The sequence below is a fragment of the Haplochromis burtoni genome, unplaced genomic scaffold (assembly GCF_018398535.1).
Source record: "Haplochromis burtoni strain Fernald_Lab_line unplaced genomic scaffold, NCSU_Asbu1 Contig_548, whole genome shotgun sequence".
Lineage (NCBI taxonomy): Eukaryota > Metazoa > Chordata > Actinopteri > Cichliformes > Cichlidae > Haplochromis > Haplochromis burtoni.
In genome coordinates this window covers 189,276-211,137 of record NW_024582909.1, presented here as the reverse complement: position 1 = coordinate 211,137, position 21,862 = coordinate 189,276, and the positions used below count along the sequence as shown (strand labels likewise).

At 38.2% G+C, this 21,862-nt stretch overlaps 1 protein-coding gene across 3 annotated transcripts in view; it reads right to left on the bottom strand.

Moving 5' to 3' along the window:
* Positions 1-21,862, bottom strand: part of LOC102301614 (ras-specific guanine nucleotide-releasing factor RalGPS1) — a 91,915-nt gene that overhangs the window by 59,202 nt on the left and 10,851 nt on the right. For 2 of the 3 annotated variants that reach the window (XM_005947899.3, XM_005947898.3), the window contains exons 3-5: positions 19,272-19,411; positions 10,060-10,164; positions 2,578-2,628 (exon numbers count right to left, since the gene is read on the bottom strand). In XM_005947899.3, the coding sequence (XP_005947961.1) occupies positions 2,578-2,628; positions 10,060-10,164; positions 19,272-19,328 (213 nt within the window). In that variant the 5' untranslated portion in view covers positions 19,329-19,411. Of the gene's footprint in view, positions 1-2,577; positions 2,629-8,714; positions 8,831-10,059; positions 10,167-19,271; positions 19,412-21,862 lie in introns of those variants that run through there. The other variant, XM_042214310.1, reaches the window with a different exon arrangement.

The window sequence follows — 21,862 nt, the reverse complement described above, 5'->3', positions numbered from 1 at the left end:
AGGTCATATTTAAATAAACTTTAATAGATTTCTAGTAAGTCTAAAATTAACTCACTGAAAGTACAAAGGCTAAGTTATAGTATACACTATCAGTGAAAAATGTAGCAATTTTATTGAAAAGGTTAAAAGACAAAGTGAAAGTTACAATATTTCCATGTGATTGTTTTTTATATATATATATATTCTTATTCTCATCATTCTCTTCATTTTTGTACAATAGGAGGAGACAAATCATCCATCTTTTATACAGCCATAGAATAGAATAGAATAGAATAGAATAGAATGTCTTTATTGTCACTATACAGTTGTACAATTAGATACATTGTACAGGGCAGTTTGTTATGCTTTGCAACTAAGGAAGCTGCTGCAATGGGCTCCCACTCTCAACGTGCCACTCACCAAGTATTCAGATTCATGTTTAATTAGATCTGGATATGTGGACAGATGTAGAGATTAACTGCTGGAAAGTCCTAAATGCTTTGCTCAAAGTATTTAAAACTCAGATGAATCAACAGTTGCAACCTGAAATTTTTGCTTCGCTTCTCTCATGGCAGAGGCATGTGTGGAGAGTTCTCTAAGTCTTGGATTTCATTAACCCCAGGCTTGTTTTTCAGGCTGTGTACTGCTCCGCTTGCACTGTGCCTCAATAGTTGTGCAGCCCATATACAAACAGTCAGCAATGGAGCCCAGTGATTTTAACATTCCAGCATTCCAAGGGAGCTTTTACTTTGACTTAACACTTTCTGTCACACATACACTCACTATGATGGATGCACTAGGGGCAATTTGGGGTCAGAAAATCTTTCTCCAAGCAAACTTTAGCATGTGAACTTGAGGAGCTCAGAACTAAACTAACATTTGATTGGTAGACTACCCACTGGACTACCTCAGCCACATGCAACTGAATAATTGAAAAATGAACAACGAATGACAACTACTTTGTTAAGAACCCCACCATATTCAGCTCAAGACCCAAATGCGTTATGGAAAAAGAAGGTGACCCAAGAGAAGCCTTTGTTGTCCAAAAATTACATCCATCCAAAACTACAGTTTACCAGAAAGCATAAAGACTGACCAGACTTAGTAGAGATAACTGGCACAAACCAAAGACAGATTTCAATGAAGAAGCAGATGCATGGTGGAGGAAGTGTTCTGCTTTTGCTGTGTTACAGATTGGGCAGTTTGTGGTTTCTAATATCCATTTGAATTCTGTAACACTTCAAAAGCAGTGGTGCAAGATAATGTCGTCGTCTGTCTGAAACTTGAAGTTGGAAGAGAAATAGATCCTAACCTAGCACTAGAAAATTTCTCCAAGGAATATATCAAAAAGAAGAATTTGAGGGTTATATAATAGCCGAATTAAAGCCCAGATTTGAAACAACAGATCTGAACCTGGAGGACTACCGTTCAACTAGTCAATACCAGAGGCTGGTGATTAATTATGCAAAGAGCCTTCAAGAATGTATTTTTCCAAAGGGAGCAATACATTATGCAGCAATGACAAACTTATATATATTCAGTCCTTAATAACTTACTGCCATGTCAAAATCTATCAACAAATATCTTACAAATGCATAATATCTACAACAAAAAGCATATGCTTTGCTCCACACACTCATGGTAATCCTTTTGCATTTCAATCCATCAACACAATATTAAAAAGCCAAGATAATACAAATGTTAGAAATTATTAAATTGAGGTAAACAAAACACAACAAAAACAACAGAAGTACATATGTGCTTTTGTTTGGTAAAAAAAGGAATGAATTGTTTGAACCTGATTCAAGTGACATTTGGGGGAAGCCTGAACACATGTTGGATGGGCTTTATAGTACACCTACCACTGACAGATGTGAAACCCATGGCTGCAAAGTCATAACTTTCTGACTGACATTTAGAGATAAAACTACTTGGGGTGCCATTTTAGAAGAACAGATTTGTGTACAATTACGTAATTAGGGGATTTCATCCCGAGCCAATTCCAAATCTCAATTTCTTTCCATTTCTCTCCCCGCTAATCCTCCTGGCACATAGCATCTGAAGACACTAATGCTTCGAGATTTTTCAGCCAGGAACAGTGAAAGGAAGTTTACTGACTAATGCAGGCTAAGCAGCATTTCCAAACATGGAGGACAATCCAGGTTCAGCTGACTGGAGCAGCTGTGAAGACCATCTTGAGCAGAAATACTTGTAATCAGTGAATGAGGAGGAGTAGCTCTCTGAGGGGAATCCTGCATTTTGGTTTTTCACCTTTTTTTTAATGGTAGAGAAAGATGGCTTTCAATGAAGCGCAGTAAAGGTTTGTCTGGCCAAGAGTCACACCACTGAGTGCACTGTTATTGCCACTATATAGGTGATACCATTTAGCAATCATAATCATATTGCCTAAGAACAGTGTTCATATTCCATGGGACTGTTATACATCTAAGCTCATAGAAATTAATCAGAAACTGCTTGAAGAATTCAGTAATAATCAACTATTAGGCTTATGACACTCCACAGTTGGCATTGAGAATGAAACTGTGAAATGATTTTTAGAAGACTACCCACCACTTTAACATCACAAGCATTTCTTACCTCTGGTTGTATGGCTTTAAACACTGGTGCATCCATCAGGGTGATTTGACTCTGAAAGAAAAAAAAAAAGTTACATAAACATATACACACACACACACACACCAAGTCCGATTAAAATTATATAATGGACATGGACATAATGTTTAGACTCTTGGCTTTCATTTAAGGGTATCCACATTCAACTGGATAAAGGGTTTAGGAGTTTCACCTCCTTAACATGTGCCACCCTCTTTTTAAAGACACCAAAAGTAATTGCAAATAATTGAACATTAAAGGCTATTTTATGGGCAGGTATGGGCAATTCCTTTATTATGTCATTGCCAATTAAGCAGATAAAAGCCCTGTAATTGTTTTGAGGTGTGGTGCTTGCAGTTGATAGATTTGGAAGATTGCGCTGTGAATGGACAACGCGCTGTCAAAGGAGTTCTCCCTGCAGGTAAAACAAGCCATCCTTAAGCAGCGAAAACAGAAAAGAAAAAAAAAAACATCAGAGAAACTGCCACATCATTAGGAGTGGAAAAATCTACAGTTCTCAGTACATCCTGAGACAGAAAGAAAGCACTGTTGAACTCAGCAATGCAAAAAGACGTCCTGGACGTCCACGGAAGACAACAGCGGTGGATGATCGGAGAATCATTTCCATAATGAAGAGAGACCCCTTCAAAACAGCCAAGGAGGTAGACGAATCAATATACAAGTCTACCATAAAGAGAAGACTGCAGCTCATGATCCAAAGCATACCACATCAGAGGTAGTGTGATGGTTTGGACGTGCGTGGCTGCCAGTGGCCCTGGGACACTACCATTTATTGATGATGTGACACAAAACAGAAGCAGCCGAACTAATTCTTAGTTGTTCAGGGAAATACTGTCTGCAGCAAAATGCAGTCAAATTGATTGGGTGGCATTTCCTGATACAGATGGATACTGACGCAAAACATACAGCCAAAGCAACCCAGGAGTTTATTAAAGCAAAGAAGTGGAATATTCTTAAATGGTCAAGTTAGTCACCTGATCTTAACGCAACTGAGCATGCATTTTGAAGAGTAAACTTCGGACAAAAAGGTCTACAAACAGGCGGAGCTTTAAAAAGGAGGAAACCCACCATCTGGTGATGTCCATGAGTTCAATACTTCATGCTGTCACTGGCATCAAATGGGTTTTCAACCAAGTATTAGAAATGAACATTTTATTTTCAGTTATCTAATTTGTCCAATTATTTTTGAGCACCTGAAATGAAGGAATTGTGTTAGAAAATGCTCTAGGTCATCACATTTTTATGCAGTCTTTTTGTTCAACCCACTGAATTAAAGCCGAAGGTCGGCAGTTTAACTGGAGTCGAAGATGTTTCATTTAAAATTCATTGTGGTAATTTAGAGAACCAAAATGAGGAAAAAAGTTGTCTCTGTCCAAATATTTATGGACCTAACTGTATAGCTAGTGTTACAGAAGAAGAATAGGCATAAAGAGAGTAACATTTCTACATGACAGTTTCTACAACATCTCTATCAGCTCAACAAATATCAGCAAAGACATGGACTGTTCGTGCGCAGTTTGTCACACAGTGTTTTGCTAACTAAAGGTCCAGCTGCTAAAGGTCCAGAGAGAGAAAAAAATGAGTTAACTTCACTGAGAGATGGAGAAACATAAGAAAAGATAGGAGAGAAGGGGAAGAAGAGAGGGTACATTTAAAGGTAAGGACTCCTCAGTGACACTTAACACATAAACTGAAGATTTAAAGATTACATGTAATGTTGCATTAAAATTCTGAGTACTTTTTTGCAGGATTAGCTTAGCTTTAATGTAGTGAATTCACATTGAAAAACTGTGTTGGACTGATACACAGTGGCTGTGATGGTCAGTGTTAGGTAGCAGAGATTAATTTACATTTAAACTGATGACGCTTAGATTCTTTCACTGAATTCACTCATTATGTTGTTATGTATGTTGTTGTATGCTGTTGGTGTAGGAAATGGAACTCAGCACAGATAGCTGTCACACAGCTTCTTAGATCTTGTTGAATTCAGTTGTGAAAATTCACAAACAGCAACAGGTCAGCTGATAACAGCTTCTCTACTAAGAAAACCTATTGGAGCTCACAATATAAATTATTGTAAGCTGTTCGTATTTTCTCCAAGCTGTGCCACTACAAAAGATCTTAGTCTTGCCCCACCTGCTAAATCTCACTGTAACCGTTCACTGTTTCTATTTCGTAGTGGAGGCAGCAGAAGACATTTTTTTTGTTTTTATTCTCTTTTTTTTTAAATTCTGCTTGTGTTCCTAAATAACAGATTCAAACTGAGTACATTCATTAGAATTAGAATTTAGATTCAAAAAACATTTGAATTCTCATGTACTAATATCATACTTATATATATAAGTATATTAATAAAGCAGAATGTCCAGTTGTCTGTGCATAAAAAGAGATTATACTTTTAACTTTCTTACTTTGAGTAGATTACAGAGACTGTACTTGTTCACTTTTACTTGAGGAAAGAGGTAAAATCAATGCTTCAACTTTAACTGGAGTATTTTTTTAACACAGGTATTTCAGCTGCAGACGAGGGGTGATGCAATGGGTTCAGGGCAGTGCTAGTTGGGGCTGATTGGTGCTGCTAGTAATAACTGTCTAGTCTTGCTTCTTTTATTTAATAGAATGCTGAGATAAGGCAAGCAAAGCTGCAGAGTGGAAGCAGTATCCTAGTCAAATGCCCAAACCAGCTCAAGTGGCACTTTTCGATGTGGAGGAGTAGTATCTCTACTTTGATCCTCTCTCTGATGGCTGAACCCCTCATCTCTAAAGGAGAAATAGGGTGAGGAGAAAGCTTACCGTTTCTATCCACAGCCCTGTTCGTTAGGTTACTACCAAAGCCTGTGACCACTGGTGAGAGTGTGAACATAGGTTGACCAATAACACGACAACTTCGCTTTTACGCTCCTGTCTCTCTTCTCCGTGGCGGACTAGGACTGGTGTAGCATGTGCATAACTGCAGCCTCAGCCCCAGTCCATCTCTCCCCTCACACATGAACAAGACTCCAAGCTACTTAAACTCCTCTACTTGGAACAGCAATGTCTCTGACCCAGAGTGGGCACTCCACTCCACCCTTTTCTGGCTGAAGACCATGGCCTCAGACTTTGAGTTTCTAATTCTCACACCAGCCACTTCACACTCTGCTGAGAACTGCTCCAGTGTAAGATAGAGACCACGACCTGATGAAACGAATAGGACTACATCATCTGCAAAAACAGAGATGAGATTCTGAGGTCACCAAGGCAGATGCCTTTCACCAGTTGGCTACACACCTAGATATTCTGTTTATAAAAATTATAAACAGAATTGATGAAAAAGGGCAACTCTGGTGGAGTTCAATACCCACTAGAAATGAGTTAGACTTATTGCCAGCAATGTGGACAAAGCTCTCACTGCAGCTGTACAGGGACCGAATGGCTCATAACAATGGGCCAAACACCATATACTCCAGCACCACCCCCCACGGGATACCCTGAGGGATATGGTCGAATTCCTTTTACAAATCTATAAAACACATGTAGGAACACACCATTCTTAAAGATTGGAACCACCACCTTAGTCTGCCAATCCTGAGACAATGGCCCAGATTGCCACAAGCGCTGCAGAGGTGTGTCCAGCAATACAGCCCTATAACATCCAGAGAATTCAGGAATTTAGGGTGAATTTCATTCACCAAGGCCACCAAGGTGTTGTTTAACTACCAAGGTTATTATCGTTAACGAAAACTAACGAAATAACGAAAACTAGAAGTGAAAAAACATTTTCATTAATGGAAATAAAAATAAAAACAAAAAAAGGAAAACTAACTAAAACTGTAATGAGTGTTCACAAAACTAACTAAAATTAACTGAATTTATAGCAAAAATGTGTTTAGTTTTCATTGATGTGTGCGTGTCATACAATAGTCAAGGGTGAAAATGAAGTTTAGTTTCCAGATTTTTTTCTTGCTGTCTCATTATGCCAGCAGGTGGCAGTACGTTAGTCGAGTCGTCTGTGTTGCTGCTCCGTCCACGCGCAGAATCATGTCAGGAAAAGTCGGGAGAAAGCGCCAGAGTCCAATTTGGGATTACTTTGAATATGACTGTGTTTTGGATAAAGCAAGTGTCTTGTAGTGGAAAGAGACAAATTATGAGGGACATTTCTAAAGGGAAAAAAATCCCACAAACCTTAAAGTGCACTTGAAAAGCTCACACAAGAAGGCTAACCTAGCTTACCTTGAGAAGGTAAGGGAGCACACTCAACCCTCATCCCCAGAAACAGAAGCTAACCCCAGGCAAGGCAGCGTGATGCATCCCGAGACAACAGGACTGGGATATCTACATAACTGTGTGAGTCAATTGCCTTCAAAAAGTTTATCAATTCACTTGAACCAAAATTAGAACACCCGGTGCTGCAAGAGTTAATAGTCTCATTGGGGCCAAGATATACATTTTATAGTTGCCTGGTATCAATGGTTGTTCATCTGCCTTTATTTATTTATTTATTTATTTATTTATTTAAAGAACCCATAGGTGGGAATGTGAGTTGTCTGTCTCTGCGTGTTAGCCCTGCGACAGACAGGCGACCTGTGCAGGGTGCAGGGTATGGTAGCTGGAATAGCAACATACCCAAGGATAAGCAGAAGAGAATGACTGATATGATGAAACTGGGATTTTGTTACACTTAATTATTGCAAACACAACTAAAACTATAACTGAAACTAATCAAAACTAAACTGAAACTAAGGATTTTCAAAAAATAAAAACTAAACTAAACTAGCAAACAATTGGTAAAAACTAATTAAAACTGATATAAAATTGAAAATCTGAAGTCAAAACTAAATAAAAATAAAAACTAATGAAAATTGCAAAACTATTAAAACCCTGTTAACTACCTGAGTGACTTTGCCATTCAGACTCAATGTCCTCAGCCTCCCTCAGAACACTATTAAAGTTCTGCCAGAGGTGAGAGTTGAACATCTTGTGGTCAGGGGCTTCTGCCAGGTGTTCCCAATGCACCTTCGCTATATGTTTTGGTGTGCCATGTCTGTCCAGCGTCCTCCCTTGCCACCTGATCCAACTCACCACATGTGGTGATCAGCTGACGGTTCAGCTCCTCCTTCATCTAAGTGTCCAGAACATTATGGCCAGAGATCTAGTGCCACGTGCACTTATTGACATCTTTATGTTCAAATATTGTGTTCATTATTGACAAAGTCCAATAAGAGAAAACCACTGAGGTTCAAATCAGGAAGTCCATTCCTCCCAAATGGAATACAGTCAATAACCCCACCCAGCAACGCCAAGAAGGCTGAATACTCTGAACCATCATTCTGCACATAAGCAGACAGTCAGGACTCATTCCTTGGCCTGAAGATACAGGGAAACAACCTTCTCGGCCCAATGGAGAAAACACCAAAAGTAGCGACATCAAGGCGACGGGATACAAGGATACCCACCCCAGCTTGCCACCTCTTACGAAGGGGAAGTCCAGGCTGGAACAGAGTCCATCCAGTCTCCTGAAGACTTCCAGAGCCCTCACCATGCATTGAGGCAAGCCTGATTATATCAAGCTGGTATTGACCTCAGGCACTAGCTAAGGCTCCTTACCCACCAGAGAGGCGACGTTCCATGTCCCAATTACCAGCCTCAATAGCTGGGGGGATCAGTCTCCCAGGGCTTCCAACCTTGACCGCCGCCCAGCAGGTGGGTGGTGGGTGTACAGGAGGTATTCCTTATTCACAAATGGAAAAATCTTGGAACAGTTGTTGGCCTACTAAAATTATTCTAAGACCACATTAGTGATTCAAGAGGTTACCAAAGCACCTAGAATAACATTTAAAGAACCGCAGGCTTCAAATGCCTCGGTTAAGGTCAGTCTTCATGAATCAAACAGTAACAAAGAGACCAAGCAAAGATGTCATCCATGTCATCCAAAGTGAAAAACCACAAGTGACCACAAACACAAAAGTTTGTCTCACATTTTCTAAAAAACATCTTGACAAAACCAAAGACTTTTGGGAAAATATTCTGTAGACTAACAAGACAAAAGCTTAACTTTCTGGAAGGTTTCTGACCCATTACATTTGGCATGAAACTAAGAGCATGTCATGAAAAGATCATCATACCAACAGTAAAACATGGTGGTGGTAGTGTGATGGTTCTGGGGCTGCTTTGCTGCACCTTTGTTGGATGACTTGCCTTAACTGATGAAACCATGAATTCTGCTCTCTACCAGAACATCCTGAAAGACAATGTCCACCTATCAGTTTATACCCTGAAGCATCATTTTCATCCAGAAAATGATTCGGAGCATATCACTAAATCTACCTCTGAATGGCTCCAAAATAATGAATTACTTAATTTAAAAAAATCAAATAGAGGTTTATGAGTGACCTAGCCAAAGTCCTGAGTTTAATCCAGTTGAGATGCTTAGGCATGACCATAAACGGGCTGATAATGCTTGAAAACCTTCTAAAGTGGCTAAAGTATAACAATTCTGCTAAGATGAGTGAGCTAAAATTCCTTCACAGCAATGTGTAAGACTCCTGACCAGTTATTGTAAATACCTGACTGCAGTTGTTGCTCCAAAGGGTGGCACAAGGAGATTTAGGGAGGGAATTACTTTTTTCAACACAGTGCCAGATAGGTTTGGATAGCTTTTTACCTGTAATTGTACAGTACCTACATGATGTTTTTATTCATTCATTTATTTGTATTATTTTTGAAAACCTTAATTAATAATGAAAACTTTAACGGAAAAGCATGTTTTTTCCTATTTTAAATGTATTTATGTTAACATGGCACAGCTGTTCTACTTTGTTTCCAGCATATCACTTAGTCCATAGCAGGATGCTTGAAAAATCCAGTGTACCAAAAAAGATTGGAAAATAAAATATATCACAATCATGTTTGATTTAGGGCTTGGATTTTAATTTCAACGACTTTTGCTTCCAGCAATTATGAAAATAAATTAACCAGGATAAAAGGGTTAGTCTTTACTGTTCATTCTGTATTCCTTTCCTTCAGATCCACCCACTTTTGACCAGGTCAAGACAAGATGACCAAAAGAGATGACTCTTTCTGTTATATATAATTTTTTTCAATTAAATTACACTCAAAGTTGTAGAAGCTCTGCTGTAGTAAAAGAAAAAAAAATCTGAATCTTGAATTCCAAGTAACAGTAAATTATTTTTATTGTTAAGCTAAGCTAATTTTATTGTTGAGCTAATTACTCATGTTAACCAAGTATCATCCAAAATTATCATTATGTTCTTTGGTATAATCAATTTAGCTTAGGCTGCCACCTAAAAATCTGAAAATAATGTTAAATGGCAAGGTTTTTAAAGAAAATGTACTTAAATTAAATTTATATGCCATTCACTATCATCTATTCCATAATATCTATTCCATGATATTCTCTTATAGAAGTTATTCATTAACCTCATAAACTAATTTAATCAACATACTTACAGCAAACTCCTCAGGTGTCACCTTAAGCACATCAAAGACGACCGCATCGTAGCTCTTGGCGTAGTTCACATAAGGTCCTTGCAGAGAGTCAGAGCTGCTGCTGGCCTGACAGAAACAAATTTCACCATCAATTTATCACAGAATAACTCAAGATACAATAGTGTCACAATTCATGCAAGACAATCCTCTGATTTGTAACTAAAATATTTTACGTTTTACTGTGCCAGATTAGGCAATTGTGATTTGCTGCCAGCCATACTTGTGTGGTAAGTTGTTTCTTCACTGTTTCACAGTAACAATGAAAAAAGTAGTGACTTTGGTTAGGAATGTCAAAAATTAATACATAATAATTGATACCAAAATTACCATCAGATTAAATACTCCTTTACAACAATACCAATAGTTCTCTTTACATTCTTCAGTAGACACAGATTGCAGTGGAAATGCCCCCCAAATTATCCTCAATTATCCACTATAAATATATACAGGTATAGGGATCAATAAAGTATTCTGATTCTGATACAGTACATGTGCAGTACATTTTTGCATATCAATATTATTAATTTTAATATTTTTTAAAGAAGTATTTACAAATGTATTATCAACACAAATCATATGATGAGTAAAACTTGATGCTCTGTCGAAGAAAGTACTTCTGATGCTTAAACAAATAAAATAATAAACTTTTCTCTGTGATTTATATAATTATTGAGCCACCCAAGAGCAGCATTGAAATTTCGAATAAGGCCATGTCCTCTGAGTTTAGAACTTTCTTCAAATGTAGAAAATAATTTGTTAATGAGCTCAGAAACACAAACCCACATTGTGACAAGAATAAGAGTCTAGATTCACAGGGGGTATTAAAATATTAATGAAAAATTAAGGTGGAGTTTGGCACTTAAGCTTAGGCTTATTGCGTTTGGTCATTCTCAACCAGTGAGTAAAATAAGTACTGAAAATGCCACAAATTTCTTAACTAAATATTTTTTAGAGGTGCCACTTGAAACTGGCATGTGTGTAGATTTAAATTTTTTATTGCAGTAGTTGTCATGAATTCTCAACAGCATGCATCACTCATAATGTACCGCACAATGAGGCACACTTTAAACACTGGATTTTTACTCTACTATAAAGAATCCAGCTGACAGGTATCAAAATGCATACTTCGTATACTGGAGAAAACGACTAGAGGACTATATTGAACACTACTACGGCAACTACGGAATTGTTTCAAACACAACCCAACAAGACACCACAAAGCTATTTCCATCTAATTAAATTTTATTTATACTGGCAAGATAAAGATCCTACAAATATTGGAAGAAACAACCTCCTATGAGCAAGCATTTGGTAGTGGTGGGAAGAAAAATCTCCCTTGAAACAGTAAGAAATTTCCAGCAGAACCAGGCTGAACACTGTAACAGAAGGACCCGATGCCCAAAGCTTTGCAAGTTAAGCAGAAGTTAATTTATGGTGTTTTCTTCCCAACAGTCTGCTTGTACAGCCTTCTGCCTGTGCACCTCCTTCAGCTCCTCACACCACACAACTCTAACCTCCAGGCCCCGGCAGTTACTGAATTAGGGACATTGTGGTTGATTCTTGACTGGACCTTGGCTGGTCCTTGACGATAATGATATACACATATACATTGTTTTTTGCCACACAAAGGGAGAAAGTTAGATCACATAATTAAATAAAAACAAACAAAAACATACTTAAACTAGATTAGATAGGACTTTATTAATCCCTCGGGTGGATTCCTCCAGGAAATTCAGTAAAGTATTATACTTGTGTATCTAGATGCATATTAGGAAGTGAGAAAACCTTTACAATGCCAATTTGACATAATTTTTGGGTCTCACGATACAGAAGACAAAAGAGGCACAAAATTCTTTAAATTTCTCTAAATGAGAAATTAGAAAAAAGTGACATGAATACAGAAATTTCCTGGGAATTAAGGTATCTTTACAGTTCTCAGTTACGAGATTATTTGGTTCCTCCTGTTGGCCTTATCAGCAATATTACACAGTATTGGTCAGTCTATGGGAACATCTTTACACTATTAAACATTTATAACAACATTTGTATGATACATCACCAAACTCAACAGATAAAGGCTTTAAAAACAAAACTATAAGACACTGGTCATTAGAAGTGACATGGTTTTAAAAAACAAAAACAAAAAAAAAAACTTTGACTATCACCAGTGGTTTATCATTATTGTTATACTTGTTATTAATTATATTGTATTATTTGCCTTAATACAAGTGAGCAAATAATGTGTCCAAGAGTGATTCTTCTTTTAGTTTAATCACATGATATTAACCAACAGAGTGTTTCTGATCCAAGCGCCCGAGGACTTGAAATATGCCATGAAAGAATATGGTAACACATTAAATTATAATACAGGTATATCTATATGTTTAGTGTTTGTTTTAGTTATTTGTATTCATAAACAACACAATGGATCCATCTATCCATTTTCTTCCGCTTATCCAGGGCCGGGTCGCGGGGGCAGCAGCCCAAGCAGAGAAGCCCAGACCTCCCTCTCCCCAGCCACCTCCTCCAGCTTGTCCGGGGGAACGCCAGACACCCCATACTCCCGAGGTACCCCCCACAGGACCCCCTGAGGGACATGGTCAAATGCCTTCTCCAAGTCCACATGTATGTTAAATACTTAATTCAGTTTTATTTATAAAGTGTTCAAACAGCTGAGAGTACAGGGAGTGGGCTTGGAAAGCAGTGGGAAAGCAGGTAGGTGCTTGGTCATGAAGCATGATAAATGTCTCACTGGTCAGTAGATGGCTGAGCAAGATGGGTGGAGAATCTGAGAAACAAAGAACCATAGTTAGTACAAAGCAGATGACATGGAACCAACAAGACCACAAGTTGGTCTCAAAGTGTCTAAAATAATGTGTTTTTCTACTTCCACAGAGCCAGTGATGGTTGAAGATGGCTGAATAGATAGTTTGATTTCTAGTGATCCAAAAAAGAACTTGGAATGCATACATTTGTTTAAGCTGTGGAAAATCTATCTATCTAGAAATAAAGGTGTAGAAGTGTGTACCATGTATAGTGTAGTAACAAAATTCAGTGCTTGATGTAACTGAGTCACATGAGACATAAGCCATCAATAAGCTATCAATAAGAATAGGTCAAATAATAGAAAATAGACAATAAGCCATAAAGCATAAAAGCAGTGTTTCTCTATCTGTTGTGGAAGACTCTGGTTTGAAGGAAACTTACCAGAGGGCAGCAAGGAAGAACACCTCTTGGTCTTCTGCTTCCTGACTGGCTGGCTGGCCTTCATGCCTGTTCCTACCACCCCCCCAACCCTCCTTCACCCTCCTTTAGTTACAGTTATAGTTCTGCGACATGTTTCCGGAGAGAAGCGTTGCAAAAGCAAGTAAGCGGTTTGAGCAATTGAGCACTTGTATTCACTGATTCAAAAGGTTGTAATCACATTAGAATTGCAGATTTCCAGCTGTCAGTATATTTGTATAATATCAAATATAATATCATTGGGGGGGGGTTGTCATATGATTGTTTAGGTTTTCTCTGTATTGTTGTGGGTCTTTACCTTACAATAAACAGCGCCTCCAGGCAACTGTTGTTGTGATTTGGCGCTATATATTAAACGAACAGAATTTGATCAAAAACCAAAGAATTTGCATGAAAACAACAGAATTAGAATGTATAGAACAGAGTTTGAATTAAAGCCACAGAATTCTAAAACAAACAATAGAATTTGAATAACAAGAGTAGAATTAGAATGAAAACAACAGAATAAGAATGAACAGGGGTCCGTTCTTCGTACCTCGCTTACTACATCCAAGATCAAATGACACATCCAAGATCAAATCATCGCGCTAACTTTGAGCTCGCTATTCCGGTTCTCCGAACACACCTGTTGTTGACGATTAGTACAGCTGGATGAAGTAATGTGAGATCACTGGGTGGCTTAACAGGGGCTACGCATCGATAGTAGAAACATTGATCGGCAACCCTTTGATTGGTCGGCGAAAATGTCGAAGGAGCGCGCTCGGTATTTTTCGGCAGCAGAGCAAGAACTCTTGATTGAGGGATTTCAGGAGTTTCAGAGTTTAATTAAAACGCAAGGGAACACTGCAAAGGCTGCAAAAGCAAGGAGAGAGGGCTGGCAGAAAGTTGCTGACAAATTAAACTCGTAAGTAATTTAATAATAACAATAATAATGGAGTGGATTTATATAGCGCTTTTCAAGGCACCCAAAGCGCTTTACAATGCCACTATTCAGTCACTCTCACATTCACACACTGGTGGAGGCAGCTACGGTTGTAGCCACAGCTGCCCTGGGGCAGACTGACAGAAGCCAGGCTGCCATATCGCGCCATCGGCCCCTCTGGCCAACACCAGTAGGCGGTAGGGTAAATTTATTATATTATATTACATTATATCCTCTTTCACATTAGAGCCACAACAGGACCCACTAGAACATGGGAACAAGTAAAAGTGAAATATAAGAATATTCTACAGAATGGTAATATTTATCACTTATATTGCTTTTAGTCTCTTGGAAAGAGACCCTGAAATAATCTGTTTGTTTATAACAGCAACCAAGAAAAGGGCAGAGCAAAAAAAGACAGGTGGTGGTCCTGCACCCCCTCGTCAACAAGTTGGTTAAGTAAATAATACCCTCACGGGAAAATCGATATCTCTCAATGAGCACACTGTCGCGCTGAGCTAAAGGATCCTGTCTGTCCCGCAATATACGCTGAATTCTGAGGACTCTCCTTATCAATCTCGCACCTTCCGCAATGGGTGCTCGCGTATACGGACAGGACATGGCTGCGACAGCTTCCCAAATCCACCTTCGCTTTTATAGCCGTGGTCTCTCATCTTGATTACATGAAGTAATTTACTATTACTACTCTAAAATATGAATTACATCTGAAATAATCAAATACATGAAATAGAATGTTAATAGTACATTTCCCTTTTTTTAGGAAATGACCTGTATGTATCTGTATGAAATCAATAAAAGGATCAAGTACTGCATTATCTTTAGTTACATTGATAATATTTATTTATGGAAAAACAGTGGTAAAATATCGCTGTTGCTTTCGTATACATGAAGCGGACATACCTGAGTGGCCGCGATCTAATCCTGTTTACATAAAGTAAGCCTGCTCCCAAGCAGGTTTACGCTCATGGCTCTGTTGCTATGGCAGCAAGTCCTGTATGAGCTTCGGAGAAACGAACGATCCAAGATCACGCGAGATCGTCAACAATCAAATCCAGCTAACTTACTTAGCGAGGTACAAAGAACGGACCCCAGACCAGAATTTGAATGAAAACAACAGAAGTTCCATCCATCCATTCGCTTCCGCTTATCCTTTTCAGGGTCGCGGGGGGCGCTGGAGCCTATCCCAGCTGTCATAGGGCGAGAGGCGGGGTACACCCTGGACAGGTCGCCAGTCTGTCGCAGGGCCAACACACAGGGACAGACAACCATTCACACTCACATTCACACCTAGTGGCAATTTGGATTATTCAATTAACCTAACCCCACAAGCTGCATGTCTTTGGACGGTGGGAGGAAGCCGGAGTACCCGGAGAGAACCCACGCAAACACGGGGAGAACATGCAAACTCCACACAGAAAGACCCGGCCTGATGTTGGAATTGAACTCAGGACCTTCTTGCTGTGCCAAACAATGGAAGTTGAGAACAAAAAATGCAATTTGAATGAAAACAACGGAAGTTTAAAACAAACAACAGAATTAAAATGAAAACAACGGAATTAAAATGAAAACAACGGAATTAAAATGAAAACAACAGAATTTGAATGAAAACAACAGAATTTGAATTAAAAAAGGAAAAAAAAGAAAGAAAATTGAACTGAACTGAATTAGAGATTCAATAATACCTACTGCCTTTTAATATGCTGTGCAATGCATTATAATGCAATAGTAGTGACACGGCGTTATATCCAGTCACACCAAGCCAAATGCAGGCACGAAAATGTTTTCCAGGCAGTTTTCCCTGGAAAGCTTTTTAAATAAAAATCTCAAATAACTGCTTAACACTTTAACAATAACCAAGCAACTTTACAGGAACTGCACAATAATGTCACATAATAAAACTGAAAAATATTTTCAACCTGGAACGTTCTTGGGTCGAGCTTTTTAACCAGCTGCTTAATGCCCCGTTTTTCTACCAGGTAACAATATCGGTAACTTCCATCCACTATTTATTCTTCCTATCATACGGAGTACAACTGGCAAGTAGTTCAGTAATTTATTTAAAATATAAGTTGTTCATCACCAGCTGCTAACATCTCGTCCGTCATAGCCTGGTTGTACTTAACAGCCTCAAGTAGTGAAAAACATTTGTTTTCCACATTTATTTTTTTTTCTCCAATGACTGTAGAAAACTGTTTTCTGACTGTTTTCTACAGTCATTGGTTTTCCCACAATGCACATTTAGCAGAAACAGTTTTGTTTTGTTTTTTGTTTGTTATATTTTGCAAAATATTCTGCTTCTTTGGAGTTTTCTGAAGTAGATCCATTTTTAGGTATTCAAAAGCCATTGGCAGGGGGATGTGCACCTCTGACTCTCAGACATGCCTGGGCTTATTTTGTTGTTATTCATACACAGCAGCAAATGTATGGCATTGTTATAACAACAATTTCATAATATGACATTTTGATATAAATATCAAATAAAAAATACATACAAAATATAAACTGAATACTCACATTAAACACAAACAAACAAATAAACCCACCAGCTTTGTACTACAAAGTACAATGTTGGATACATTTTATATTTCAGAGACAGCACGCATAAAATAATGTTTAGGGCATCATGTTTTCTCCCATCCCGTGTATTAACCCCCGTAATTAAGTTTTTCTACACAAAACCAGGGATTTTCAACATATCAATTCTAAACATACTATTTTTCTTTAGAAAGCACCAATTATTTCTATTTGCACCTGTAGTAGAAATATTTCAGAAATCCAACTAAAATTACCAGTGTCATTATTATTAAGCCCTCTGAAAAACTGACCTTTTTTTTAAAAGAAATTGAGCCATTACACAAACCATTGCTGAGCAATGAGGTGCTTTAACTTGATGCTCAAAGCTTGTAAAAATGAAGTTAAATCTGAGGTATTTCTTCCATATTTATATGTAGTATACAAGCTTTTGCAAGTTTGTATACTATATATTAGATTAGAGCTGGGCGATAGAACGATAACGATATGTATCGCGATATAACTTTTACTCGATAGAGAAATTAAGCTATCGCGATAGACCTCGCCGCTCTTGTCCTCAAAAAAAAAAAAAAAAAAAAAAGGTCAGCCAATCCAAATTAAGTAGCGCAGAGCCGAACCAATCACAGCCGCAGCGTCACGTCGCGTGACTTGTTACGTACAGCACAAGTGCCAAGCCGCACGTGTGTTTGTTTGGGAAGCAGCCAGCGGGTAATGGAGCCAGCGCGTAATGGAGGAAATGAGTGTGCCGACTAGAAAAATCAACCGAGCGTGACCGAAGAGAAAACAGATGATGGTTCCAATGCCGGAGAGATTGTCGAACGGAAGAGCCATAGAAGTTCCGTAGTGTGAAGGTATTTCGGCTATTTCAAGTCTGACAAAAAACAGAGTAGCGTGCACTGTAAATTGTGCCGAAAGCAAGTCTGGAAATACAATAAACTGGTGCATGCGTCACACTGTGCGCCACGTTATTGTTTCGGTGAAATGAATTTCTACAATACTGTTACTGTTAATTCTACTCTCTGCAGTGTTTAAATGCTTACATATACACACAGTTACTGTCCCTCCACACATACGACTCGGTTCTGCTTCTATGCCCCAGCTTTGTTTACTTTTTCCCACCGAGGCTTCTAGACTTCTGATTGGCCAACATTTCTGCACGGTTAGGAATCTAGCGCCACCTGCTGCTTTGGCATGTTCATAGCAGCATTTTCCTTCATTTCTGCCTTTATGTGTGGACGGGATTATTTTTTAAAACGAAAACGGAAAATCTCCGTTTTCAAAAATACCCGTGTACGTGTGGACGTAGCCTCAGTCTCTGACTGGAAGCGCTAATTCGTCATTCGGCTTTTGTCAGACTAAAGTAACTGTTAAAACTGTTTGAAAAGCTCAGCTATACAACAAGGAGAGATTGAGAATTTCCTTTTAGTTCTCAGTTTATTTGATATTGACAAAAGTTAGTCAGTTTTGTCTGTTCTTCTGTAAAACAAACTAAGATTTATTTTTAGAATTAATATTTTGTTTCTAAGTGGAATTGACAATTTAGTCTGTTTTGTTTGTTCTATTTTGAAACTTAAACGCTTTAGTGGCTGCCTTTTGTGTAGTTTGCAATATTTGCCTTTATTTATCTGAAAAAGTCTCATGTTCCTTAAGTACATCTACCCTGTTGAACTTATTATGGGAAATAAATATTTAAATAAAAACAAGCTGCTGATTATTTCACATTTTACTTGTGAGCAACGGCACATTTAAATCTTACAAATATAGTTATTTGGCTTATATCGTGATAGATATCGTTATCGCCTGAAATGAAAAAAACATATCGTGATATGAAAAAATCTCATATCGCCCAGCTCTACTATATATACACAAACTTATATAGTGTGTGTGTGTGTATTATATATATATATATATATATATCTGTAAAGTTTTGCAAGGGTTTGAACTGTTACTTGAGAAGGTATCACAAAGCCTTGCGTTGCATGCAGAGAGGACAGAGTCAAATCCCTTGTTTGTGTGCACAAATAAAGATAATTCTGATTTAGCCCTGGACAAAGTCCTGACATAAATCCTACTAAAAATCTGTTGGGTGAATTTGAAGCCAAGGTCCATGCCAGAAGACCATCAAATCTAGAGGAGCTTAAGAGATTCCTCAAAGAAGAATGGGCTGGGATTTTCTTTTAGGAGACTGCAGGCTGTTATCTAGCAAAAAGGATACACAACTGGCTATTAGCATCATGGGACACTAATAATTTTGACCCTTGTAGCTTTTGGGGTTATTTTTAAATAATTTTGTTTCTGTGTGCAAAGCAAAATAATGGAAGCATCCATTATAAAACTAGCATGTTTGGATCTGTTTAAAAAAAATGTTGCTCTCTTTAACAGTACTTGGGGATTATTAAAAAACAAAACAAAAATAAACAAACAAACAATAATCTCTGTAGAACCATGTCCTTACCTCTGAGGTGACTGAATTGATGCTAGTACCATCCGACAGCCCGTTCCTGCGATACATTCTCACAGAGGGATTGAATGGATGCACAGGTAAGGGCAACTGAGGCCTTTAGCTGGGGGGCACACATAACCTGTCATCCATGCCTGCAAACAGAAGACATAAAGCAACTTTGAGTTTTTGTTTCCATCTTAACAGTATTCAAATGCCTGTATACCAGGTTGGCCAGGTCCACCACTGGCCTGCTCTACTACCCACACAAGACACAAGCAACAGTGGCTCACAGACCAGTGGTGGCACATACTTTGTACACTGCCTCAATCTGGCAGAGTTCACTGCAGGCAAACGGGCAGGCCCTTGAGTAGAGCGAAAAGTGAACACACTCTCTGCTTGACCATAAAACCAATAAGACCCTGTGTCAGCATGACCGCTTTGCCAGTGGATAAGTGATGGTCTGGCTTCCCTCCATGGTTATGCCTTCGCATAACCATGGAGGGACACAGACCACTACATATTAGACAAAAGCACCCTGGCTGCCATTAGGAGCATGAAATCCTCAGACTGACCACAAACACTTTGACTTTTGAACTTTAACTCTCATGGCGTCTTTGAATTCACCCCTCTGTAGATCGATCAAACAATGTGGCATCCTTTCATTCCTTACATGACCCAATCCATAGGAGTATAGATATCGAGCATAATTTCTTCCCCATTGAGATCTGGTGTTCTTTCAAAAGTTTTCCCCCACACCATTACTTATTACTTATTACTATGCATTTGTTTGGCGTTTAACAACATTTCTTTACCTCTACACCATAGCAACAGCTCAGAAGTCATTTGTGTTCTTTTTAGAAAATAAAATATTTGCCCCGCAAGAATTCTAAGAACCACACACGCACATATACAATAAATGGACAACCCATTCTTCTACTCTGCTGACTGATGCATTCTACTCAGGTAACACCGCTCTGTGAAGAGGGCTAATCTATCTCTGTAGCTGCATGGTAATCAAAGTTTAAATCAAGGCTAGACTGAAACATTTGGACATTTAGACGTACAAGTTGTATGAAAGGGAACCTTTCCCTATTTCTGATACAATACTTTATGAGGGTCCTAAAACCAAACTTCTTTTTAGTTCATGAAGACATTTCACCACTTACGGTATGAGTTTGTCCTAAATCTACACTGTTTAGCCCTTGTGATGAGCCAGTTTTTGTCAAAGGGTGTTGATGAGTCTGAAGTGCACTGGGATGTTACGTTTGGAGAATATTATTCTGACAATGTTCTGTCATTCTGTTTCTCCTTGGCCAGCATCTGAAATTTTTGCCATAGATTTTTGCTGGATTAATGAAGGTCCAGTTAAGATAATCACGTTTTAAATGATTTCGCCATGTTTGCATATTCCTTTTCTTTCCCTTCTACATTAGAGGAAATATTCTCTGCCCCGTATGGTGCTGAGCTACCTGAAGGACATCACAGACCCAAGTCTGGATCTCCCGTAGTTTGCATAATGGGCAAATAGTAAAGTAAAATGTTATTTATATAGCACCTTTCAAGATAAAAATCACAAAGTGCTTCACAGAAGCCAAAACATAAAAATCAAAATCAACCAAAAGCAAGTTTAAAAAGATGAGTTTTTAGCTGTTTTTTTTAAAAGCGACCACTGAGTCCACAGATCTCAGCTCAAAGGGAGAGAGTTCCACAGTCTGAGGGCCACAGTAGGGCTGCTCGATTATGGCAAAAATGATAATCACGATTATTTTCACTGAAATTGAGATCACGATTATTTGACGATATTTATTTAACCCTTTAAGACCTACTATAGAACCAAGTCCACCAGAGCTTATATTATTTTTTTACATGTTGTAGTGCCATTTGTGGGAGCATTTCAAGTTGCTATACATCAATACAACTGTTATAGCCCATATTTTAATAATATGTATGCATTAAGTCCATAGTAATTACATAAATTGCAAAAAAGTGCAATAAACTACAAAAAAAAATTGAAAATCGCTTTTGTTTTGTTTACATATATTTCTACTTGGAGAAATTTAAGAGGTTTATCCCTCAAAACTTTAAATACAATAAAGTTGCAAAAAATAGTTTACAACAACAGGAAATTTATTTTGAGTGTCTTCATAGTTTTATTTTGGAGATACAGCAATTTTTATATACTGCAGGAAAAACAAAAAACAATCCTATGATGCAAATTTGCAAAGAAAACAGCATGTGCATCATTTCACTGTGGGAAGTGTTACGAACAGCTGATAGGAACGGCAAAGCGTGTTTCTGGAATATTATGTTTTTGTTCCTGCAAGCGCTTTTTATGCAATTTTTGCAAAGCTATATGTGGAACGAAACCGTGACCGAGGACAAGCTGATGGCATAAGATGTAAGTACAACTCCTCCGGTTTCATATGCAAAACAAATTATTGCGCTAGCTTACACGGTTCAGGTTCTACAGGGATTTAAAAATAGTTACGCAAAACGGAGCGTGCTGCTCTGACCGGCTTTAAAGGGTTAACAATGACTTTAAAAAATAATATAAAATAGTGTGCAACACCACTGAAGTTTTTTTTTTTTTTTAAACTATTTTT